We start from the raw sequence: 26,299 nt of genomic DNA, 5'->3' as shown, positions 1-26,299 counted from the left end.
TTTATGAATGTCATTGTTTATTTGTATATTCATTTATTTCACAACATTTTATTTAATTATTGAACTCTTTGAGTGTTGTTGAACTTGTTGTGTTCTATTAAGAAGATAGTAATAGAAGCTCCAACCAGGCTTCTCCACTTTTCTGCCTCCATCACCCAGAAAACCAAAGTCCAGACTCTTTTACCAGAAACATGACTTCAGACTTCTGATGCATCTTGTTTTTACTGCAGTGCTTCCACCGTGACAAAAAACATTTGCTTAGTTTCAGGAAAGACTCTTTTCAAATAATAACAGAATATTTCATATTTTTTCTTGTTTTATCACAAAACGTTCTATTAAGTCCACAAAATCAACAAGAAAGGATCTTGTTAGAACGCGTAAAGGATCTTGTTAGAGCGTGTACAGGATCTTGTTAGAACGCGTAAAGGATCTTGTTAGAGCGTGTACAGGATCTTGTTAGAACACGTAAAGGATCTTGTTAGAACGCGTAAAGGATCTTGTTAGAGCGTGTACAGGATCTTGTTAGAACACGTAAAGGATCTTGTTAGAACGCGTAAAGGATCTTGTTAGAGCGTGTACAGGATCTTGTTAGAACACGTAAAGGATCTTGTTAGAACGCGTAAAGGATCTTGTTAGAGCGTGTACAGGATCTTGTTAGAACACGTAAAGGATCTTGTTAGAACACGTAAAGGATTTTGTTAGAACGTGTAATGGATCTTGTTAGAGCGTGTAAAGGATCTTGTTAGAGCGTGTACAGGATCTTGTTAGAACACGTAAAGGATCTTGTAAGAACACGTAAAGGATCTTGTTAGAACACGTAAAGGATCTTGTTAGAACACGTAAAGGATCTTGTTAGAGCGTGTACAGGATCTTGTTAGAACACGTAAAGAATCTTGTTAGAGCGTGTAAACGATCTTGTTAGAACACGTAAAGGATCTTGTTAGAACACGTAAAGGATCTTGTTAGAGCGTGTACAGGATCTTGTTAGAACACGTAAAGGATCTTGTTAGAGCGTGTACAGGATCTTGTTAGAACACGTAAAGGATCTTGTAAGAACACGTAAAGGATCTTGTTAGAACACGTAAAGGATCTTGTTAGAGCGTGTACAGGATCTTGTTAGAACACGTAAAGGATCTTGTTAGAACACGTAAAGGATCTTGTTAGAGCGTGTACAGGATCTTGTTAGAACACGTAAAGGATCTTGTAAGAACACGTAAAGGATCTTGTTAGAACGTGTAAAGGATCTTTTAGAGCGTGTACAGGATCTTGTTAGAACACGTAAAGGATCTTGTTAGAACACGTAAAGGATCTTGTTAGAGCGTGTACAGGATCTTGTTAGAACACGTAAAGGATCTTGTTAGAACACAAAGGATCTTGTTAGAACGTGTAAAGGATCTTGTTAGAGCGTGTAAACGATCTTGTTAGAACACGTAAAGGATCTTGTAAGAACACGTAAAGGATCTTGTTAGAACGTGTAAAGGATCTTGTTAGAGCGTGTACAGGATCTTGTTAGAACACGTAAAGGATCTTGTTAGAGCGTGTACAGGATCTTGTTAGAACACGTAAAGGATCTTGTTAGAACACATAAAGGATCTTGTTAGAACGTGTAAACGATCTTGTTCGAACACGTAAAGGATCTTGTAAGAACACGTAAAGGATCTTGCTAGAATGAGGGACTTTTTAGAACTAAGGGGATATTGTGTTGCCATGGCAGCAGCGATACTCTGCTGTATGTTTCCACTTCTGTCTGACGAACAAACCAACATCTGTTTCATCGGTGGTGACATTCAGTTTCTCCACATCCGCGTCCTCCAACATGGCTGCCAACAGCCAGTAACATCCCAGTGCTCCCCCTTTCTTCCTCCCTCCTGCCCCATTCTTTCCTGCTTGTTTCTCCCCCCCTCCTCTCAGGTTTTGTCTCCGTCTTTGCGTCTTCATCTGGTCCCTCGTCCCTCAGGCCAGCTGGTGCTGTGTGGTCATGAGGACCAGGGGGACCTCTTTGTCTCCGGTGCCCAGCAGAGGAAACATCTTCCCGGTGAACTCGGAGGATCTGGTGAAGCTGTAGATCTCTGAGCCCGACTTCACGTTATAAAAGGACACCTGACCCTCGTCCATGTCCAGAAACACGCCTACCTGACGCAGCTTCGGAGGACTCTTCACCTGCACAGTCGAAACAAACACATATTAATTTATCTAAATAAACTAAACTAAGATGAGACAACAACTAAATCTGAGTTATTAATGTTTTCTGATGTGGTTGAAAGTTTGTTTACATCAGTTATATTTGGTTTTTGATTCAGCCAGGTTAATGCATCTGTGAATTATGGAAGCCCAAATACGGCGGGAAAAGAAACAAAACAGTTATGAATGATAAAAATGAACTTTTCAAGTCAAAATTATGAATATTCTAAGTATGACTTTTTAATTTAAAATGATCAGATACAAAGCCATAACTGTTCAATTTTAATTAAAAATATGCCTTTTTAATATGACTTTTAAAGTCAGTAATAAGAAACAGGTCAGAAACTTTACATTGGAAGTCAAAGTTATTTCCTTTTAATTCAATCTAAATTATAAGATACAGTCAAATTTATTAACTTTTATTTCAACATTACTTTTTAGTTCAAATTTCAAAATCAAAATCATTTCAATTTTATTCAAAATTAAGAATATTTACTTCTATTATTCTTTCCTTTCAAATTGTGATTTTTTAAAGTCATAATTACAAAAGTCAAAATTAAATGTTATTTTTCAGTCAAAAATCTTTTGACATTGTAAGTAAAAAGTATGATATATGACATGAGTTATGATTAGGACTTTTTTAGTCAAAATCTTCACTTTCTAGGTCAAAATCATGACTTATTACCTCATAATGGGAAGTAAAAACTTCATTTTGTAAAATAATTTTTAACTTTTCATCTTTTTTTCTGGCAGAAGTGGGCTTCCATATTGAAGCACCGCGTATTATTTAAATGTTTAAAAGGCTGATAGAAAGACATATGACCTCTGTCAGTGCTGGAATATGAAATAGAACATCATGTGTTTAGACCTTGGTAAGAGGCGGTGCGGTGAGCGCTCTCAGCTGGCTGCCGCTCCACCAGATGGCGTAGTATCCGTTAGAGGGACTCATGTCAAACAGACCCTTCCTCTGAGCCGACTCACTGACCACACCCAGCTTCCAGTCCTTACTCTCCCCAACGCACACCTGTCACAGGTGGACAGAACAAACAAGAGAGTTGTATATTTCACACTGGACCTGGATCAGTATTATCTGACTGTGTCCTGGGTCTGACCTCCCAGTAGTGTCGTCCGGTACCGAATCCCTCTTTAGCGAGGACGCAGGACCAGACGTCGAAGCGTTGCTGACTGTTTCTGTAAAACTGCAGCTTCTCGCCTCTCTTCACCTGCTTCCTGTCCTCAGACAGGATCAGGAAGGGATATGCCGTGACCGGGTTCAACGTCACGTCCTCTGGAAACAGCAAGGACACGACGAGGGGAGAAATGAACAAAGATTAAAGCATTTAGAGTGTTTGCTTATTAGCTTGCTAACATTAACAGTTAGCTGACTGCTAATAACAGAATATTAGCATAGCTGTAGTTATGTGAGCTGTGGTTTAACCTGAATGCTAATGTTAGCAGGCTCAGCTCAAACCACAGCTAATATTTATGTAATATTTAACATGTTGATGGTAAGATGCTAACTTGTTGCCAAAGGTAGCCCGTTAATATTCTATATAATAAATAAATAATAATAATGATAATAACAACAATCAATTTAAAAACTGGACTTTGTCAATCTCAGCTGGACTCAGCTTTCATCATCTTCAGAGTGTTTGCTTGTCATATTGTTAATGTTAGCATTTCAGCATTTTATAATGTTGTCAGACTCTAATATTAACAAATACCAACATTACAACACTGGCATGCTAACATCGTAACAACAAAAGTTAGCATGCTAAAAGTCCCTAAAACAACTGGGTGAAAACAAATCTGAGGCAAGAAAAGTTTGAAGAGAATAATCTATAATAATAAAAATAAAATAATAAATATTCACATTACAGTAAAGTCCTCACCCATGTAGACTCTGGCCTTTTTGTGTCCTGCGATAGAACAAACAAGATCATGATGAAACTCGTTCATTAGCACTTCAAGTCATTAACATATAATTTATTGATTAAACAGACACGTACCTGAGACCGCTTTGTTCTTCTTCAGATCTGAAGGGAGACAGGAAAGCACAGGCAGTTATTCTTTCACATGAAAAGTCCCCACTTTCTCATCAAAATAAAACTGTTTCTGTCTCAGTTTGTTTTTAAAATGACTGTGATGCAGTTTGTGTGCAGTCGGCTGGTCCAGAATCAGATATCTCGACAACAGTAATGCAGATATTCCTGCTGATGTTGGATCAGTCACTGACCTCTCAGAGACCATTGACTCTTCCTCAAACTGGCGCTGCTTCCTCTCAGACTGAGCATGCTCTCTGCCAACATCAGATCACCGGACGAGACTAAAACACAGACAACAGACGAGGCCAGGACTGTAGCGTTTGACTACCACATGACAAATATATATGTATACATATACACACTCACCAGAGCCTCTGGACCCTCTGGAGCGGACCTCCACCATCCTGATATCGTCCATCTTGTCCTTCACCTCAGACAGAGCGCTCTTCACCTCCCCCAACTGGAAGTGGAGGGAGAACTCGTCCTCGTCCACCTCGTCCTGCTGATCCTCAGCCAGAGGAGCTGTGGCCTCCTCATAACTCTGAGGGGAGGAGAGAGGGGTGAGGAGGTCCCAGGTCATGATATCATGCTAACAGGTCCCAGGTAAAAAAGTCTTCAGTTCTCACCTGCAGGAAGCTGATGTGATCCTGACTGATGGCCTGGACCTCCAGCGTGGCCCTCCTGTCAATAAGCTGGCTAAGCTCCGCCTCCAGACGGCTCACCAGCCCCTCCCCCTTTGACATCACAGCGTCCAGCTGGTTCTCGATCCCGCCCACCACCTGAGACCGGATCCTGTCCAACGAGCCGGACACTTCGTCCAGGAGGTGTTCCACCTCACCTCGCTCTCCATCTGCGTAGTTCTGAAAATAAATGACAATATCAAATATCAAATATCAAAATCAACAATGAGATAACAGCTAGTTCAGTTCATCAACAGTTGAATCGCCCGGTTTCCTGCGACTATCTCCAAAATGTTTGGAGTTTTGTCAACTACAAAATGAAAATAAGGATGAGGCTAAATATGAATCAAACTCTCTTGAACTTTTGATCAAAGACTTAACACGACTTCAAACCTCCACCCTTCTTTTAAAGAGCTCCATCTTTCACAGAATTACAATAGTAACACAGCCTATGAGCGAGGCACCTCCGTTCACTCTCACATGTTTCAAATACTTGGCAAAATCTAGAGAAAATGAACAAGATGTCCGACCTTGACTCCCTCCAGCTTCCTCTTCAGCTGAGTCACATGGATCTCTTTCTCTTTGATGCGGTTCAGGATCTCCTGCTCCGTCCTCGCTACCTGTTTCTGAACACACAGGTGAACACGAGGCAGCTCTCTTATGAGGAAGAAACACTAAGAACTAGTTTTAATGATAATGAGTAATGAGTAATAATAGGACCACATTTTCCTCCTCTCTACCTGTTTGCCGAGTCTCTCGGTCTGGACGGAGACAGTTTTGTGTGTTCGATGTTCCTCCAGGACACAGATGGCACAGATACAGTGCTGACACGTCCGACAGTACACCTGGACAAGTAAACACATCAGGAGGTCAGACAGGTGAAACTCAACAGCACAGTATGTAAGAATGAATAACAATGATAGTTGATGATAGATGTGCTCTGCTTTTCTCAGGTGGAAAAACGCAGTGTTTAAATCACACCCCCACCCCCCCACTACTTTGAATGTATGATGTATGTAAACTGACCTGAACAGTATGGATCAATCAAACACCACAAACGTCATAATAAGTATGTTTTTCCACTCACCTCCAGCAGGCGGTGGTGTATTGAGCAGGTGCGGCCCCTGAGGGCCTCCTGGGGGTCCATCAGTGGGTGTTTAGCGTAGAAGGGTGTGGTCTGATGTGGCTGCACATGCTCAACGCAGTATGAGGCGGTGCAGGTGAGACAGGAGCTGACAGCAGGCTGTTTAACACCTGTACAGACGTCACACCACACCACGTCGTCTGAAGCCGTCACAAACGGGTTGGGGCTGCCGGTGTCCGAGATCGTCGTAGCGGCGCCCGCCGGCGTCCCGTTCCTGGTCGGCACCGGTAGCCCTGCGGCACCGTAACGAGCCAGTTTGTATTTATCTGCGATGAGAGCGAAGACTTTGTTGACGCTGAGCTGAGGACGTTCATCAAACTGACGCTTACAGAGAGGACAGGTACAGACCGGACTGGACGCCCAGTAACCTCCAATACACGCCTGCAAATAAACAAGAGAAGAAGAAGAGGAGATGATGTCCCTGATTTAAACACAGGAAGTTCACAGTGTATCAGGATGTGGTTCAACTGTCTGTTACAGGACTTCACCTGTTTTTATAAAACAACTGAGTGAAAAACAGGATCAGACTTCGGGACCGGGTCTCAGGTGTTGTGTACGTGTATGTTACCTGGCAGAAGTTGTGACCACAGGGAGTCGAGACCGGTTCATCAAACAGGTCCAGACAGATGGAGCAGGTTAACTCCTGCTCTGAGAACAGATCTTGGGCCGCTGCCTCTGCCATCATCATGCTGCTGCTGCAGGACAGAAGAGAGGAAACACTCTGAGCAACATGACACAGCTGAGCTAACTGTTAGTGCTGCTGTGCTAACTGTTAGCGCTGCTGCATAATGAGTACTTCTAAGTATATTTTGATGCTAAGACTTTTGTACTTTTACTTAAGTAAAGTTTTCAATGCAGGACTTTGACTTGTAACAGAGTATTTGTATGATAGTATTACTACTAGAACTTCTTCCACCTGGTAGCTAACACCACATGGAGGTTTAAATAACCTGTTGGTTTGTTTCCTGAAACTTGTCGGCCGTTAAATCTGCACTGTATTTTCTTTAATGTTTTAGTTTCAGTAGGAGTCACCTAACAACCCAACCTGTAACAGAGAAGCTGGATCATCACTTTCCTTCCAACGGTTTGAGCCTCCTCACAAAATCTAACCTCCGATAAAACAACAACATTTTCTTCGTAGTATAATCTCTGCAAACCTTACATGAAAAAATTTACAGTTTCTCAACTGGTTTCCAGATTATTTCCAGTTAGTTTCCCACCCCCCCTCTCAAGAAGTCAGACACCTCCCTCCTGTGTGCTGATTTATCAGTCAGCAAATCTGAAACCTAAAAAACCATTGAACCCGTCCTGAGGACAACACAATGTTAATCGTGCACAGCTTCTCCTGCAGCTTCACTACAAAGTTTCACTCAAAGTGTCAACGAGCGTCTGCTTGTTGTTTTTCTTTGGAGTCAACTTCAGGTGACTTTGGAAGTTCATTCAAAAAGTAGAATTTACCTTCAGACTAAAAATAATGGTTGTTCAAAAGACAAATCACAGACTGACTGAAACTTTCTTGAAAAGGTTCCTTATGGTAACAACAGGAACAAAGAACCATCAATAAATGGTTCTTTAAATACTCATTGACAGAAAGGGTTCTTTAAAGAACCTAAACCATGAAACTATACAGAGTGCTTTTCAAAGTCTGCCACTGTGGCCTGAGTTAGCAGTAGTACTAAGGTTTTTAAAGTAGCTTAATATCCTCCATGGTTGCAGTTTTTTTTTTTTTTTTACTTTATATGTATTGACTCATTTCATTCATTTCAAACACAGGAATCTCAGAAACAGCTGTAAAACCTGGTGTATATTTAGATTGCTTTTCTCCCATTGACCTTCACCAAATTACTAAAACCATCTCTTCATCTAAGCCATCAACTTGTCTTGTCTTAGATAGACCCCATCCCAACCTGGCTGCTCAAAGAGGTTTTACCTTTAGTCAGCATTTCTTTACTAGACATGATCAATCTGTCTTTATTAACAGGCTACGTACCACAGTCCTTTAAAGTAGCTGTAATTAAACCTCTTCTTAAAAAGCCCACTCTTGATCCAGAGGTTTTAGCCAACTATAGACCTATATCTAACCTCCCCTTTCTCTCCAAGATTCTTGAGAAAGCAGTCGCCAACCAGCTGTGTGACTTTCTACATGACAATAAGTTGCTTGAGGACTTTCAGTCAGGTTTCAGAGCTCATCATAGCACAGAGACAGCACTGGTGAAAGTTACAAATGACCTTCTAACTGCATCAGACAGAGGACTTGTCTCTATACTTGTTTTGTTAGATCTTAGTGCTGCATTCGACACCATTGACCATCATATCCTATTACAGAGACTGGAACATTTAATTGGCATCAAAGGAACCGCACTAAGCTGGTTTAAGTCGTATTTATCAGATCGATCTCAGTTTGTACATGTTAACGATGAATCCTCCATGTACGCCAAAGTCAGTCATGGAGTTCCACAAGGTTCTGTGCTTGGACCAATACTATTCACCTTATATATGCTTCCTTTAGGGGATATTATTAGAAAACACTCCATACATTTTCATTGCTATGCAGATGATACCCAGCTATATTTATCGATCAAGCCAGAAGAACCTCATCAGTTAGCCAAGCTCCAAGCATGCCTTAAGGACATAAAGACCTGGATGACCTGTAATCATCTGATGTTGAACTCGGACAAGACAGAAGTTATTGTTCTTGGCCCTGAACACCTCCGAAACACAGTATCTAAGGATATTGTTACCCTAGATGGCATTGCCCTGGCCTCCAGCGCCACCGTGAGGAATCTCGGAGTTGTGTTTGATCAGGACATGTCCTTTAACTCTCACGTAAAACAAACTTCAAGGACTGCCTTCTTTCACCTCCGTAACATTGAAACATCAGGAAGATCCTGTCTCAAACAGATGCAGAAAAATTAGTCCATGCATTTGTCACGTCTAGGCTGGATTATTGCAATTCCTTATTATCAGGCTGTCCCAATAAGTCCCTGAAGACTCTCCAGCTGATCCAGAATGCTGCAGCACGTGTACTGACAGGAACCAGGAAAAGAGATCATATTTCTCCTGTGTTAACTTCGCTGCACTGGCTCCCTGTAAAATCTAGAATAGAGTTTAAAATCCTTCTCCTGACCTACAAAGCTCTTACTGGTCAGGCACCATCATATCTTAAAGAGCTCATAGTACCCTATTACCCCACTAGAGCACTGCGCTCCCAGAGTGCAGGGTTGCTTGTGGTTCCTAGAGTCTCCAAAAGCAGAACAGGAGCCAGAGCCTTCAGCTATCAAGCTCCTCTCCTGTGGAATCAGCTCCCAGTTTGGGTCCGGGAGGCAGACACACTCTCTACTTTTAAGAGTAGGCTTAAAACTTTGCTTTTTGTTAAGGCTTATAGTTAAGGGCTGGCTCAGGCCTGCCTGGACCAGCCCCCTAGTTATGCTGCTATAGGCCTACACTGCTGGGGGACTTCCCATGATGCACTGAGCTTTCCTCCTCTCCCTCTCCATCTTTACACATTCATGTCCCTCCAATGCATGTTACTAACTTTATTTCTTCCCCCGGAGTTTCTTTGTGCTTTCTCGTCTCGCAGGTTGCTGTGGATCGTGGTCCTGGTACGCCTGGGTGCTGCTGCCGCCATGGGCCTGCCTGACTCTCATCACTACAGTTATTATGTTTAGTCGTAGTTCTGTTACTATTAAAGCTGCTATTATTAATCTCAGCTACTATTACAGCTGTAACTACTATTATCAGTCATAATTCAATTATTATTATAATTATAACTGCTATTTCTACTGCTAGTGCTGCCATACATCTCTGCCTGTCTGTCTGTCTATCTGTGTCTCTACGTCTATCTCTCTCTCAAACCCAACCGGTCAAAGCAGATGACCCCCCCACCTAGAGTCTGGTTCTGCTGGAGGTTTCTGCCTCTTAAAAGGAAGTGCTTGCTCATGGTGGGACCTGTTGGGTCTCTGTAATAACATTATAAAGAGTCGGTCTAGACCTGCTCTGTTTGTAAAGTGTCAAGAGATGACTTCTGTTGTGATTTGGCGCTATAGAAATACAACTGAATTGAATTGAATTCATGCACATTCTTTGTTCACTGTGCTACAAACTCACGTCACCGTGCAACATCATCAGAGAACATAGACATCTTGTATAGATCCAGTATCCATATTTCTTTATGTGCAAAAAACTAAAAACAATCACAAAATAATAATAATAATACAAAAAGAATAAATAAATAAAACCAACAATAACAATAATAATAATAATTAATTGAGATTCACTAAAATAATGATCATCATAACAAAGTAAGATAAATGTTATAAAAATTTATCTCATACTAATTAGACAATAAACACAAGCTGATGGTCAAACAGTCATAGAAAGGAGGGACTCTACAAACTTCTCCCCCAGCACCCAAGACAAGAGAGAAAGAGAAAAATCAATGAATAAGTAAAAGTAGCATTATGAACAGCAATGTAGAAAAGCATCACAACTACAGTTACATCGTCATCCATTTCAGTTCATCTGGTTGCCGTACTCAGTCGTATTTACTCCATCTATTGTCTGCGATGTGTCTTTGGGTTCTTAATATGTGCCTTATTCTTTCCATAGTGTTGCTTGGTTGGTTGCAGTTTGTACCTTCAGTTATCTGCGTCCACAGTTTGACTAAATGCAGATTTGATCTTAAATGGGAAACATGTTTAAACGGGAAGTCTAACATCACAAAAAACTCTGTTCTAAAGCCAGAAAAGAAAAGGCTGAGTCTGTTTTGGTATCATGTTATATTAAACGACCAAGTGTCAGCTAAAGAGGCCAGGTCAAACAACATTCCTCCTGAAACAGCTGAACTCCGACACACAAACAGAACAGAACAGCCATCAGGTGAGTCACTGAGCGGAAACAGACAGACAGAAAGACAGACAGTTTTTCTCTACCTGTCTGCAGTTTCCTCTCTGTGTTTCTGTCTCTATTGAGGCTGATAACCACCTGTTCTGAACAGGTGTGAACAGGAAGAGAGGGGGGCGTTCAGTGTAGCAGTGTTCAGAGTGTGGACACCATGTGGCCAACAGCTTTCTGCAGCAGAAAGATGATGTAATGGTGTGAGGAAACAGCTCATTCATGGAATATTTATTCTCATTATGCAGAAAGGTCCATTTGAGAATAATATAAATGATATTAGTGGATTATAATTATTGATTCATTAATGTGTTCATCCCTTTAATGTTGCAGCTGGTCATTTTAATGACTTTATATTCTGCTGGCTTGTGAATTTCCCCACAGGGATCAATAAAGTTTTGTCTTGACTGATAATCATCATAATTTATTTGTTGATTGTATTTTGTTTTATTATTCTGAATCTGCAAAGTAACTTAAGTTGTCAAATATATGTAGTGCAGTAAAAAGTACAATATTTCCTACTGAGATTTATTGGAGAAGAAGTATAACATAGCATAACATGGAAATAATGTATATACAGTACTTAAAACTAGCTCCTTAAAGTACTTAAAACTAGTAAAATACTTTAACCACATGAAGCTGATAGTACTTTTACTGATTTAGGATTTTGAATGCAGGACTTTTACTTGTGATGGAGTATGTTTACATTAATGTATTGGTACTTGTACTTAAGTTAAGGCTCTGAATACTTCTTCCACCACTGCTCCTTATGGCAACAAGCCTAGAAAAAGACACACAGACTTCACACAGAAACCTAGTGAGAAATCATGAAGCTAACAGGAAGCTAACAGGAGGCTAACAGAGCGGGAGCACACATTAATACATCTGTTGTCACCGTGACGACTGCACCAGAACAGCATGTGATGAGACTGTTAGCTTTGGTCAGCATGTAGCATTTATCAGCCTGTGTCACGTCTGCATATATGCAGTCTGCAGTGTTTAAACCTCTGAATCGTCACGAAATCTACATCAGTCAGATTATTAATAACAGGCAGTTTGTGATTCCAGGAAGTTAAACTCTGGAAACGAATGCTCCAGATGGAACTGTGTCTGCATTTATTGACAGAAAACTTTGAATCAGCTCTCCTCAGATACGTGGAAATTCACAGTTTACACAGAACAGCACAGAAAGCTTTATCACATCAGGAAATATGCAAAATATGTGTGTGAACAGGAACAATACACAGGTAGAGACACGTGTTTGTGATGGTGACGATAATGTTGGTAACACTGTCAGTCTGAACACACAGACCTCTAAAGCTTAGAACGTGTTTATTTGAACCTATTTACTATAAATCCTGCATATTCAATAATCAAGGTTGGATCAACATGTGAAAACATTAACTTATGGCAGATGGATCCTGACTAAACTGCGACCGTCTCACAACGTTAACCACGCGTTAGAAAGCCTTTAGTTAGGCTTAGGAAAAGTCCACACAGAAGCAAACCACCTTTCCACTCAGCCATCCAGCTCAACACGTTCATCACATGGACTCTGTCGTCACCTGACGTCCTGAAGTCTCTCTGCGACGCCGGGTGTAAACAGACACTCGTTAACTTACAACATGGAGAATGTATATTTAAAGTTAAAAGACACAGCAAGATATTGGAGGCTTAGTAACAATAAGAATGAGAGATGTAAAACCTCACTCAGGTCCTCATTTCAAATTGGTACAAATGACAAGTGACTAAAAAATTGTAACCAACCAGACAAAGTGGGCAACTGCTCCAAACCCAGTGGTGGACAGATATAGTTACTAGTTACTGTCAGATTTTAACATTAAATTCCTCTATTAAAGACCTCTTACATAAATCTAAGTTCAAAAAAGTTTGAAACTCAAAGAAGTAAAAATATAAATAAAATACTTCCCCCAAAAATCAGAGATCATGGAAAAGTCAAAAAACTGGAAACAGATTTCTGAATCAGAACTTAGTTTCTTCGTCTTTCCTCTCCCATTAATCATCTCATGAGATTTATCTGGTGACTGTTTGGAGGGGCCAAGTCTAAACCCTGAAATAATCCGTTAAACCCTTGTTAAATCTTCAAGAGGGAGGTGGGTCTCACACCTGACACCCCACATCTGGTCTGGAGAACAAATTAATATATATGGTTTATTTGAATTTTTAGACTTGGTTTAAGGGTTGGAAACTATTTTATTTTTTTGTTTAGTTTTAAGTTGGGATAAGGTGTCATCTTATGTTGAACGCTATAAAATCTGTAGCACTGCAACTAAAGATTATTTTCATTATCAAATAATCTGACAATTCATTATTTCAATTAATCGGTTCATAGTTTAGTAAATAAATAATAGTGAAAAATTGTGAAAAGTGAAAAAGCCCAAGATAACTTCATCAAACTGACATTATGAGGACAACCCACTACCTTACAGGGACGCACCTCCGTTTTGGGGAATGAAAAGCAGGTTCCCACAACTTTATGGTTTATCTTAGGGTTTAGGTTTGGTTTTAGGGTGGACTATGAATACGTTTGGTTCAGGTGAAGCTGCTATAAAATAAATGTATCGTTTCTTTTAGGGTTTAGATTTGGTTTTAGAGGTAAAACTAACAACACAGATGTCTGGGAGGACACTTTGGAATTTGGGGGCGCTGTAACAAAGTCAGCGAGTTTGTCTGTACAGTGGTATGTTTTATGTTTATTGTGTTTAACATGTACAATCTGAATCTCCCGAGTAGCTTGTTGATACAGATGTGAGTTAAATGTAGTTGATTAAAAAGTATAAAGTTTTATAAAATGGAAAAAACATTCCAGTAAAATGATAAAGAAGAAAAGAAACAGTTTGACATTTTGGTTAAATGGTCTTCTTCTTTTAGAGCGTGAGATGTTCAGATGGACATCAGACTCATGTCTGTGTGTTCAATAAGAAGTTGGAGTCAGGACATGGTTAGCCTAGCTTAGCATAAAGACTGGAAACAGTAAGAAACAGCTAGCCTCCCATGAAGGTCCGTGCGGACCCTGTGCAGATGTCCACGTGGCGCCCAAAATCTGTGACTGTCCGTTCTACAAACGCACCGACTGAACATGCACCAGGTAAACAAACTGGATGCTCGTTTCGCACATTGAATCTTTGTACTTTATTTGTACTTTTCCCTGATTCTGTTCTCATTGGGCAGTCGCACACACATTGTTTTCTTCTTCTGACTTCTTTATGTTGTTCAGCCAAATACAACAAAGGAGCTCTTCTTCTTGCTGTCAGGAGGTCGCCATCTTGTTTCGTAGTGTGCATGTGTGGAACGTGTCTGTGTGAAAGTGTGTTTTTTTACATTAACACACACACGAGACAGATATCCATCTGAACATCTCACCCTCAGAACGAAAAAGACCATTTCTCCAAATGTCAATCTATTCCTTTAAGTGAAGCTAAAGATACTTATGTCTACACACAAGTATTACACAAAACCACAACAAACAACAAACAGCATCATGATGAACCAACGATGACAGACGTGGTGATTTGAACGATCCCTCTGTGACAAACACACCGGACTTTAAATCTACGCTGCAAGAAAACAACTAGAGAAACAAGTCTCTAAATCTCACATTCAGTTTCAAGATTTTCCTCAAATCAAGAAGAATTCTGATCATTTCACCTGGTTGGGAAGTTTCCAGAAGTTTGTTGAAACAAGACAGAATGAAACAGATTGCTGAAGTAAGCTCAAAGAAAGCTGACTTGAGAACCCTTCCTGAAACATCCTGATCTGTGATTGAAAGAGATCTTTGTAAAAAATGAGGTTCAATTTTAAAATCAACAAGTTATCTCACAAATACTTCAAGTTTCGGGTGTGCGCAAATGTTAAAATGAACTTCAACTTGACTGTGTTTCAGATAAACAGCAGCAGTTTCTTACCTTTCTCTGTGAGAGTCGAGTTGCTTCTGTCAGAAATCTTGAAACTCAGGTTACTGTCAGCCTGTGATGTCATCAGTGGGCGGAGACTCACTCATGAATGACAACAGGTGCAGAAAGTTGTCAGGTGAGTGTGGAAGGAGGAGATGTTTGTTTATACTGGTTACACTTTTATACGATGGATGTCTTTCTCTATTGGTGGCAAAAGATAATAACATCAGTGAAATCAAAAGATAAATACAAAACAACTGAAAGATAAAGAAAAGAAATACAAAATCCCTTTTAACATTCAAAAAAAATAAATTCACAATGTTTTTTTTCACATACTTTGTTTTCCATTTAACTTTGTAATTATATTTTATATTTCATATCATTTTGTAAATGTTATCTCCACTCTGCAAGTGAGATAATAACTGTGGCGCAGAAAATTAATTTATTATTTAGCTTCTTTTCCCTTCTTCTAACCCTAACCCCAACCATTTCAGAACAGCCATATAAAACTCACCATCTTATTTAACATTTTTTACACATATTTTATTATTTTAAGAAAAAATAAATAAAAATACCAAAATATATCTTATAAAATATAATAAGACAGAAATTAATATTACATCAAAATAATATAAATACACTACAATTGAGGAAAAATGAACATGATAAAATAAAATAAATATAAACTAGATTAAGTAGAAATAATATAAATACTATAAAAAATTAAATAAAGGGATAAAACAAACATGAAGTTAACAAAGAAATGAACACTTATAGTATAATTAAATAGATTCTCATGCATACACCTGAAGACAGACCTGAAGACAGACCTGAAGACAGACAGGACCGAGGACATTCCTGCTGCATGGGCGTGTGTGTGTGTGTGTGTGTGTGTGTGTATGAGGTGGTGAATCCTGTTTGGCGGTTGGTCCTCTGTGTTGTGCAACTCTGCTTGTTGACTCTTACTGTTTTTACGTAATAAAAAACACCCCTTCACTGTATGGAAGCTCATTTCAGACAGAAATTTAAAGTTATGATTTTCAAGTTAAAACTAAGTCCAAAAGTTGGAAGTTTTAGCAGCAGTCAGTGTTGGAGCTATTGGTTGATAGGGTCACGTTTGAGCGTCCAACTGTCAAATAACTTACTTCCAGGTTTAGTTAGCTTAGGTCCTGCTAGCTTAAAGTTAGCTTCTATCACTTGACCACTCAACTTAACTCAACCCAGTTGATTATAGGGTGGATTGGTGACTAATGTTAGCTTGTTAGCTAACAAGATAAACACATATAAATCAGACAGACTGAGTTGTTGGTTAAGCTTCCTTCTGCTTCCAGTCTTAGTTCTCAATATTTTTGGTTCTGGGTAAAAGAAAAACACAGAGACATAACACACGTTGAACTGTTCTATTATACAATCACTTCATACAGATGATAAAAAAACAATCATGTGGACAGAACGATGATCTTTTCCATCACACAACCTCTCCGTCCGTCAGGACATCCACAGTCAGTCAGTTGGTCAGTGTGGTCTGAGCCAAACTCCATAGGAAATTTTCATGTTTTAGCCCCAAGAACTACAAAGCCTTTCCATTCCTGCTGATCATTTTCCAAGTCATCCATCAGTTTTTAGATTGATTAGGCTATACTCGTTCCAGGCAGCCGTTGATTTAACTTAATTTCTATGAAACTATATCAACTTTCAGAGACTTAAAACAGAATCAGATCCCCGGGGGGGGGGGGATTATACAAAATGTAGATTTCTGGTCTCAAGTTTTGAATATTTCCCTGCTGGTGCATTCAAGGAGGCACCTTCTGAGATTTGACATGTGATGATTTAGGAAATGATCAGATGCAATGAAAGTATACAGTATTTACAGGGAATAGGCAGCTAAAACATGAAAAAACAAACAGTAGACTGGTCAGACAGATGTGCTGTTCCTGATGCTTCAGCCTCCAGAGTTCCTCTTCAGAAGTCTTTGTAATGAAGCAACCTGAACACACAGACACAAGATGGTAACACAGCAAAACATTCAGTCAAAACGGTGTTTAAGTTATGATGTTTGTAGCAAAAAACACCAAATATGTCAACCGTCTTTTTGTGGTTTAGTTATTTTTATTTACTGCCTCTCATGTAACCCCATCCAGGACCGTCTGATCCGGTTTGTAGGACATGTGAAAGGAACATCTGGGAGCATCATGCAAGTCATTCATTTATCTTATTTAAAATTGTAGGTTTTATTTTGGGTGGATGCTGGAAGTCAGCAGCTTTTGTTTCCCACTGGTGTTTACTGGAGCTCACTGATTTTAATCTATTAATCTATTAATTAATTACAAAAATACTAAACTACTAAAAAATTACAACTTAGATAAAATAAATATAAACATAAATAAAAGACAAATAAAGATAAGAGAGAAAGAGGAGCCGATTGGCTGTCTGACCTGAAGAGAGGGGCGTGTCCTTTGTTGTTAGCCAATGAGAAGAAGCCGCTGTGTGGGGAGAAGTCGAGGCAGCTGGTTCGATAAACGATCTTCTTCTTAGCGACGGGGAAGTTGGAGAAGACGGTGAAGCTGGGCAGGTGGACCTGAGGGGACACAACCAGGACAGGTACAGGGTTAATGTCCAGGTTCACAGACGCCCATGTCATCGAAGCACCATCACCATCATCATCACCATCATCACCATCGCCTTACCAGCCGTACGGCCTCGTCCTCGGCTCGGGAGGCGATGGCCAGGATCTCAGACGAGGGGTTAAAGGTCAGAGAGGTCGCAGAGGTCAGCAGGTTCATCACTGCTTTCAGAGGCTTGGGATTGGCTGAATTTAGACACGCCTCCTGGGAGTAGAGGTTGACCACGCCTGACTGAGAGCTGAAACAGAGACAGTGAATACTGACAAAGCTGGATACCATATTTACTGTTCATATCAATAACCACCGGTTCTATAAAACTAACATTCACAGGTTGTATTTATACAAACTTCTGTTATTAGTGAATTACATTAATATTATTTGTATTTTAATAATAGTTTGAGGGCTGGAGAGGTAATTATTCACTAATACAGAGTAGACAAAAGAAAAAATCTCCCCCAGACAAACATGAAGGGAACAAAATGTAAACATATTAGTTTTCTCAATGAAAGTCTTGGTGCTAATGACGGTGACATTTATCATGAAGTCATTATCATGTCTTTATGAGGTCACCAGGGAGTCGGTTACCGTCACTACATGATGTCTCATTGATGACTGATTTTAATTGGATATATTGCCTCATGATTCTAACAGACGGCTGTCAGCCAATCAGAGAGCGGGGTGGTATGTGTGGGCGTGTCTTACCCGCAGGCGAGATAGCGTCCGTTGCGTGAGGCGGCGATGGACGTTCCCTTCACACAGCCTTCGTCTGTAAACCTGTTAACACACCGACTGCTGCGCATGTCCCACACATACACCTCCCCGTCCTCTGCGCGCACACACACACACACACACAGTTTAATCACATGACTGACAGTTGATATGTGATGTCACTCTCTGAACATGGACTCACCTGAGTTGGCGAAGACTTTGCTGCCATCATGAGAGAAGGCGATGCCGCTGACATCACCGTTCATCTTCATACTGCAGACCACCTCCTTCGTCTGAACACACACACTCACACTTATTCATTTCATTCATCATTCAATTTGTATTTTGTCTTTCTATTTTGTCATTATTGTTAGTTTTTTGTATTCTAAATTTATTTTTTACCTTTAACAGTCTAGTTAATTTAGAGATACTGAGAATTAAAACACACGACAGTCAAAATATGAGCCGTAAAGATGAAGACTGAAGCTGTGACATCACACAGAGGACTTCCTGTCTGACTCGAGACTAAATCCTCCAACAGACAAACAGCAGAAGAAGAAGAGTCACCTTGAGTGTGAGGAGGTGCAGGTATCCGTTGGTTCCAGTGAGCAGCAGAGCGCCTCCTTCAGGACACACAGTGAACTCCTTCACTCTGGCTTCATTCAGACCTGAACACAAATAACATTTAACCATCTGACAGATCTGAGAGCAGCTTCATGAGCCACACAGACTGATGACCTCTGACCTTTCTCTCTCTGCTAACAGTGACCTCTGACCTCTCTCTCTCTCTCTGCTAACAGTGACCTCTCTCTCTCTCTCTCTGCTAACAGTGACCTCTGACCTCTCTCTCTCTCTGCTAACAGTGACCTCTGACCTCTCTCTCTCTCTGCTAACAGTGACCTCTGACCTCTCTCTCTCTCTCAGCTAACAGTGACCTCTCTCTCTCTGTCTCTCTCTGCTAACAGTGACCTCTGACCTCTCTCTCTGCTAACAGTGACCTCTCTCTCTCTCTCTGCTAACAGTGACCTCTGACCTCTCTCTCTCTCTCTGCTAACAGTGACCTCTGACCTCTCTCTCTCTGCTAACAGTGACCTCTGACCTCTCTCTCTGCTAACAGTGACCTCTGACCTCTCTCTCTCTGCTAACAGTGACCTCTCTCTCTCTGCTAACAGTGACCTCTCTCTCTCTCTCTCTGCTAACAGTGACCTCTGACCTCTCTCTCTCTGCTAACAGTGACCTCTCTCTCTCTCTGCTAAAAGTGACCTCTCTGTCTCTCTGCTAACAGTGACCTCTCTCTGCTAACAGTGACCTCTGACCTCTCTCTCTCTCTCTCTGCTAACAGTGACCTCTGACCTCTCTCACCTCTGACAGTGTGAACAGGTGTGACTCTGCCCTCCATCATGTCGTACAGGTAGAACATCTTGTTCTTCAGGCTAGTGGCGATCACCGTCTCTCCGTCGCGGCTGAACTGAGCTCTGTGGACGGGGAATCTCTCCAGGTGGATGCTTTGGATCTTTGGGTTCGTCTTCCCGTCCACCTGCAGGAGGAAACACAGACATGAACATTTTAAAGTCACGCGATCTTCCCCGCCTGACGATGAGTCCTTTGCTGTCTGATGTTAGAGAAAGCCGATTGGCTGTCTGTACCTGGAAGAGGGAGACTGATTGGTCGAGGCCGGCTGTCATGACGACCTGAGCGGAAGGGTGGAACTGGACGGTGGTCAGTCTGTCCTCTGATGGACGGGTGCTGTTGGCATGAAGACATTTCTTCACCTGAGACAGGTGAGACAAAATGTCAACGAATGTTCACCAGCGGCTCAAATTCAATACAGAGCCGGTCTGCAACGCCTCAGCACGCTGTGATTGGCTGTACACCAGGAAGTGAACGGACGCTTTGTGTTCACGCCGCAGACCAACTTTACATTTAATTATTTCATATCTAATTGTGTTCACTGTGTGTATGTGTGTGTGTGTGTGTCTGACCCTCAGGACGCCGCTGGGCAGACTGTCTGAAGATACCACGAAGTTTCCTGTCCTCCTCAGCAGGTCATCCTCCTCCTCCTCCTCTTCATCCTCATCTTCTTCATCATCAGCAGCAGCAGCTTCAGAAACACACGTTTGATTTTTACCAACAATTCATTTATGTTCACTCACTCACACACACACACACACACACACACACACACACACACACACAGTTGTATTAAAGTTCTACCTTTCTTCTTCTTCTTCTTGCTCTCTGCCCATGAGGGAGTTCCTCCCATCGACTTCTGAAACCTGAAACACACCAGGTCCAACAGGTAAACGTGTGTGTACAGGTGTGTAGGTGTGTGTAGGTGTGTGTGCGTGTGCGTGTGTATACTCACTGCTCTCTCATCCTCTGCTGTAGTTTCTGTTTGGACATGGTGGACTCCGCCTCTCCTCTGATCAGGTCTCTACGGTAACGATGCTTCATGTCCACCCTGAAACACAAACACATGAAACACCTGGTGCTTCTGTACGCTGCGACGTCACCGCCTCAGGGACGAGGCTTCAAATTAGACTCAGCCTGTAACCATGCTGAGAGCTCAGCCCACAAACACCAACACTCAGCACTTACTCTTCCTCCAGCTCGTCATCCTCATCCACCCAGGCAGCTTCTCTGGTTGGCTGGACCTGCAGATGAGCCCCGTCCTCAGCCTCCGATTCACCTGACTCATCGTCTTTCTCCTCCACCAATAAAGTTCCAGTCTGCTCCTCATCCTCCTGCTCAACGACAGGAAATGATGTCAGAGGTCCAGTTAAACACTCCTAAGTTATGTCGAACAGTAAACAGAAAGGTACAAAAAAAGAGGTAACATGAGAACGCAAATACAAGCTTTTAAAGAAGAACTTGGCGAAGGGGCACATAATGCCCCATTTTATGACCAAAGGCCAAACTCCATTCCAAAAGTATACAATTTTACATTCCTTGGCATGGGTATCATCAGTGTGAAATGAATCCGACAGTACAAATGTAAGAAAATACCAACCTGTTTCACCTTATTGTCACACAGTAACACTTAATGTGCAACCTACAGCAAATAGCTTGATTCAAAATTCAGTTTGACACCAAATCGTAGTCACATGTCAGAGGATAACTAGTGAGCGAAAGTTACCTGAAATGCCTGGAAATTCTTTAAAGTTACTGTATTTTGTTCTCAGACACAAGTACTTTTGCCTAAAACCGAGAGAACACAAAATTTGCAGAATTTTGAATGAAGTCTGGTAGGGAACATTCTAAAGCAAAAGGTTACTTACTAAATATAGTGAGGTTTGCTATCAGATAACTAGTGAGCTGGGATTACCAGATAAAAAGTGAAAATCATTTAAAGCTATTGTATTTTGTTTTCAAACACAAGTACATTAACTCACGTTAGCCTAAAGCTAAAAGGAAGTTTTTAGATTAAATTTAGATTAATATCTCATTTGATTGAGAGTCAAATGTTGCCCATGAGCAAAAGAACATAAAATGAAAACAATTTTGAATAAAGTTTGGTAGCAAAGAGCTTAAAGCTGAAGTTTGCCTTATACTAGATAACTTAGCACAAATTTCTGAATATATTTATTATCTAACAGTCTAACGTGAACAACATTTAGGTTGACATCTATCATTTAACTTAAGTTTACCCAATTTACCGGAAAGGTAATCATTTCTCAAAAGTTATCATATTTTGTTCTCTAACGTACTTTGCCTTTAAACTAGACAAAATTAGTAGAATTTTGAATGGAGTCTTGTAGCGAACAGCCAAAAGAGAACACGTTTCGTTTCCCGATATTTCGATCTCATTGAAGTGTTGCTAGTAAACAACAACTGGGCCGACGTTACCAGAAATAACTGAAAATTATTAGCAGTAATCACATTTTGCTTTAAGACACGGGTGCTTTGCCCACGAGTAAGAGAACCTTAAATTGGAAGCTTTTTGAACGGGGTCTGGTGAAAAGTTACCTCCGCGAGTCTTTCCACCAGCTCATCCTCCGCTCCGAACACCAGGTCCTCCAGCAGTTTCACCGAGCTGTCCTTCTCTCCCAGCACAGCCAGTCGCTTCACGTTTTTCTGCCGCTTTTGTTCCTCTTGCTCGGGGTCGAACTTCGGTGCTCGAGTTCTCTTCTTGGCCGGTCGTCTATCCTCCGTCACCGGCAGCTTGATAACGTTCATGTCCTCCATGTTTTTTAAACGCCAGCAAAACCAAACTCCTGACTGAATTGTACAGATCTATCCCGTCACCATACAGACATGTGAAATACAGATAATCTTTATGTTTTTCTTCCAAAAAACATCCAGCAGCTAATATTTGCACATGTGGAGATCAGTGTTTTCTTCACGTGCTTCCGGAAAGGTGACCTCTGAACATGCGAAAATAAGAGCCTGCCCCCTAGTGTTCACTGACAGAAATGCCTCTGTTCCTTTTTTTCTCATGTCAAAATTACTAAAACAAAATACTTCATTGGGCCTGTTTTTGGTCGATATTCTTCTCAGTTCTTGTGAATTGATGATCCATTTTATTGTTCTGTTACTATCAATAATACAAAAATATTCACTTTTTTTCTATTCATTATATTATAATTATTCTAATTCAAGTTGATTTTCATTAATATTTCAGACTTCAGACTGACGAGAGGAAACAGAGAAATGATGTAGAGTTTATTTCAGACAGCTGCAGTTAAAATACAGAGACCAGTAAGAGAGAGCATGCTGTTAAACTGGGACCAGTACAAACCATCAGTCCCAGTTTGAATCTAAAGCTACGATCATCACTACAGTACAGTGCGACTGTCTGTCCTCCATCACAGGAAGTAAGTCACTTTTTAATAATTAATAACATGTTTAGAAGCTTTTTACAGTTTATGACTCAACGAGGGGGGGGGGGGCTTCCTGTCGCAGTTAAAAATGCATCATCACCTCTACTGCACGTGTAACTGTAGTTTATAAAATGATATGACTTGGAGGAAGATTGAATGATCAGTAACGATGGAAAATTAATACAACAACAACAACAATTGATATTAATACTAATAATTATAGTTCATCATCAGTTTTTAAAGTAAAGCCTGTAACTCTCTCCTCTACAGGCTACAGGAGGGGGGACATGGAGGGGGACCATGGAGGAGGACCATGGAGGGGGAGGGGGACCATGGAGGAGGACCATGGAGGGGGAACATGGGACCATGGAGGGGGAACATGGAGGAGGACCATGGAGGGGGACCATGGAGGAGGACCATGGAGGAGGACCATGGAGGAGGACCATGGAGAGGGAACATGGAGGAGGAACATGGAGGGGGAACATGGGACCATGGAGGGGGAACATGGAGGGGGAACATGGGACCATGGAGGGGGACCATGGAGGGGGAACATGGGACCATGGAGGAGGACCATGGAGGAGGACCATGGAGAGGGAACATGGAGGAGGAACATGGAGGGGGACCATGGAGGGGGAACATGGAGGGGGAACATGGAGAAGGACCATGGAGGGGGAACATGGGACCATGGAGGGGGAACATGGAGGGGACCATGGAGGAGGACCATGGAGAGGGAACATGGAGGGGACCATGGAGGGGGACCATGGAGGGGACCATGGAGTAGGAACATGGAGGGGGAACATGGGACCATGGAGGGGGAACATGGAGGGGGAACATGGGACCATGGAGGGGGACCATGGAGGGGGAACATGGGACCATGGAGGGGGAACATGGAGGTCGATGGATGAAGTCGTCGTTTGACTTTTCGGCAGCAGAGGCGATTCATCTTTAACTGTGACTGAAACTCCACTGAGACTCAAAGAGCCGATCACATCAGAATCAATAACATTGATCTTCAAACTGAGTTGATATTTTTTAACCTGAAATGATTTTTTTGATCAATAAAACATGAAAACAGAAAAGTTCTCGGTGTCATGATTCAAATCAAAACATGAATTCAAACACAGAAGAACAACAACAGGAAATTATGTCATCATGTGGCACTGAGAGAGAAAACGTTAAACTGCTTCAGATTTATTGAGACGCGACTATATATATATTATATATATAAATATATATAATATATATGTATATGACAAAGGGTTAGGACTGAGAATAAAGTAGGAAATAAAAACAAGTCAATATTACAGGAACAGAGGTGTCATTTTACGAGTAAAGGTCTTAATAATGAGAATAAAAACAATATTAAAGCACTAGTTCTAATTTTATGCAAAGTCATAATATCAAAATGAAGGTGTCATTTTCAGGGTAAACGTCACAATATTATATATTTAAAAAATCCTGTTACAACGAGCTCAGATTTAAGGGTTTCAGGACAGATTATATCTGAGGAGTAATATAACAGGAACAAAGCTTTATCTTGACATCATGAGAATATTAATATATTAAAGCATTCTTATAATATTCGACTTAAGATAATTACGATTATTCTCATTGTGTCTTTTTGTCTCAACATTTTGATTTAATTCTCAAGAAATTACATCTTTTAAATTTCAACCTTTCTTGTCAAACCATTAACTTTTTTTCCTCATTCTGCAACTTTTCCTCAAATTTATAACTTTATTCTTTAATATTTAGATTTTCCATCTGTGAAATTATTTATTTACTTTCTTCTCATCATGTTGTCTCAAACTTGTAAAATTATGACATTCCTCATAAACTTGTGACTCTTTTAATCGTCCCATTATGACTTTTGTAAAATTTGGAATTTAAATCCGTTTACAACTCGTTTCTCCTTCAACATCAAAACTAATATAATAATATTACAACTTCATTCTCATGACTTTTTATTTGTAAAATAACTTACATTTTTAATGATATGATGACTTTACTCATTTATAATTACAGTTCATAACATTATGATTTTATTCTCATTAACTGCAACGTTTTCTCATAAAAAGATGAAGCCCTGATACTCATCACATCAAACTGTCAATGTGTTGAAGTTCAATAAAAAACACTTTGCATTATGGGTAATTATTTAACACTGCATGTAGAAACCAGAAGCGTCAAAATAAAGACGACATGCAACAAGTTCAGTTTGCAGTTAGAGGAGACGAGGGAGGGAGGAGGGAAGGAAGGAAGGGTCGTTGCTGCAGGTGGAAGACTTCCTGTTTGTCTGTCCCTTCACCCCCCCCCGTCATACCAACATGGTACGACCCGCTGACCGGCCTGCAGCAGGAGGAGTCAGGTGAGTTCAGGTGAGTTTGTTTTGTCCATCTTGGCACTTAAAGACTCAACCTCCTCAGAAACAAATCTGTGTTCGCGTCGGAGGTCACGTATGGGAGGTCACGTCAGGTCACGCCAGGTCACGTCAGGTCATGCCAGGTCACGCCAGGTAATGTGTGGGAGGTCACATCAGGTCATGCCAGGTCACGCCAGGTAACGTGTGGGAGGTCACCTCAGGTCACGCCAGGTCACGTCAAGTCACGCCAGGTCACGTGTGGGAGGTCACGTCAGGTCACGCCAGGTCACGTCAAGTCACGTCAAGTCACGCCAGGTCACGCGTGGGAGGTCACGCCAGGTCACGCCAGGTCACGCCAGGTCACGTCAGGTCACGTCAGGTCACTTCAGGTCACGCCAGGTCACGTCAGGTCACGCCAGGTCACGTCAGGTCACTTCAGGTCACGTCAGGTCACTTCAGGTCACGTCAGGTCACGTCAGGTAACGTCAGGTCACTTCAGGTCACGTCAGGTCACTTCAGGTCACTTCAGGTCACGTCAGGTCACGTCAGGTCACGTCAGGTCACTTCAGGTCACGTCAGGTCACGTCAGGTCACGTCAGGTCACTTCAGGTCACGTCAGGTCACTTCAGGTCACGTCAGGTCACGCCAGGTCACTTCAGGTCACGTCAGGTCACGTCAGGTAACGCCAGGTGATGATGATGCAGGTGAGTTGATGTATTTACAGGTGTTTTCTCACATCTGTCTGTCTGTAAACTGTAAATCCTTCATGTTGGTTCAGAGTGTCAGAGATCCAGATCCAGATCACTGAGATCAGCGTGAGTTTGTCTTCATGGTTTATCAGGACCTCTGAATTATGAACATTAGAGGAACAGTTTGTTTGTTTCGAGTCAACTGTTTTTATTCAATTTGCTCATAAAACTGAGAGGAA

General features: G+C 41.2%; 2 protein-coding genes across 2 annotated transcripts; both read right to left on the bottom strand.

The window, feature by feature from the left end:
- Nucleotides 1-6,741, bottom strand: LOC139300118 (E3 ubiquitin-protein ligase TRIM39-like). The gene is made up of 12 exons (XM_070923113.1): nucleotides 6,619-6,741; nucleotides 5,994-6,431; nucleotides 5,647-5,751; nucleotides 5,437-5,532; nucleotides 4,853-5,086; nucleotides 4,593-4,767; nucleotides 4,418-4,507; nucleotides 4,191-4,217; nucleotides 4,074-4,100; nucleotides 3,294-3,469; nucleotides 3,050-3,205; nucleotides 1-2,160 (listed from the first exon to the last, which is right to left on the bottom strand). Exons 1-12 carry the CDS (start codon nucleotides 6,736-6,738, stop codon nucleotides 1,954-1,956), a joined length of 1,851 nt encoding a protein of 616 aa, XP_070779214.1. The 5' UTR covers nucleotides 6,739-6,741; the 3' UTR covers nucleotides 1-1,953.
- Nucleotides 6,742-16,249: 9,508 nt separating this feature from the next.
- On the bottom strand, nucleotides 16,250-22,374 carry utp18 (UTP18 small subunit processome component). The gene is made up of 13 exons (XM_070923526.1): nucleotides 22,156-22,374; nucleotides 20,788-20,933; nucleotides 20,555-20,650; nucleotides 20,404-20,465; nucleotides 20,172-20,290; nucleotides 19,836-19,961; nucleotides 19,552-19,726; nucleotides 18,757-18,857; nucleotides 18,392-18,482; nucleotides 18,184-18,307; nucleotides 17,545-17,719; nucleotides 17,293-17,435; nucleotides 16,250-16,844 (listed from the first exon to the last, which is right to left on the bottom strand). Exons 1-13 carry the CDS (start codon nucleotides 22,372-22,374, stop codon nucleotides 16,820-16,822), a joined length of 1,602 nt encoding a protein of 533 aa, XP_070779627.1. The 3' UTR covers nucleotides 16,250-16,819.
- Between the last annotated feature and the right edge of the window lie 3,925 nt (nucleotides 22,375-26,299).

The sequence above is a fragment of the Enoplosus armatus genome, chromosome 17, assembly GCF_043641665.1.
Source record: "Enoplosus armatus isolate fEnoArm2 chromosome 17, fEnoArm2.hap1, whole genome shotgun sequence".
In the NCBI taxonomy this organism is placed as follows: domain Eukaryota; kingdom Metazoa; phylum Chordata; class Actinopteri; order Centrarchiformes; family Enoplosidae; genus Enoplosus; species Enoplosus armatus.
This window is presented reverse-complemented; position numbering and strand designations above follow the sequence as displayed.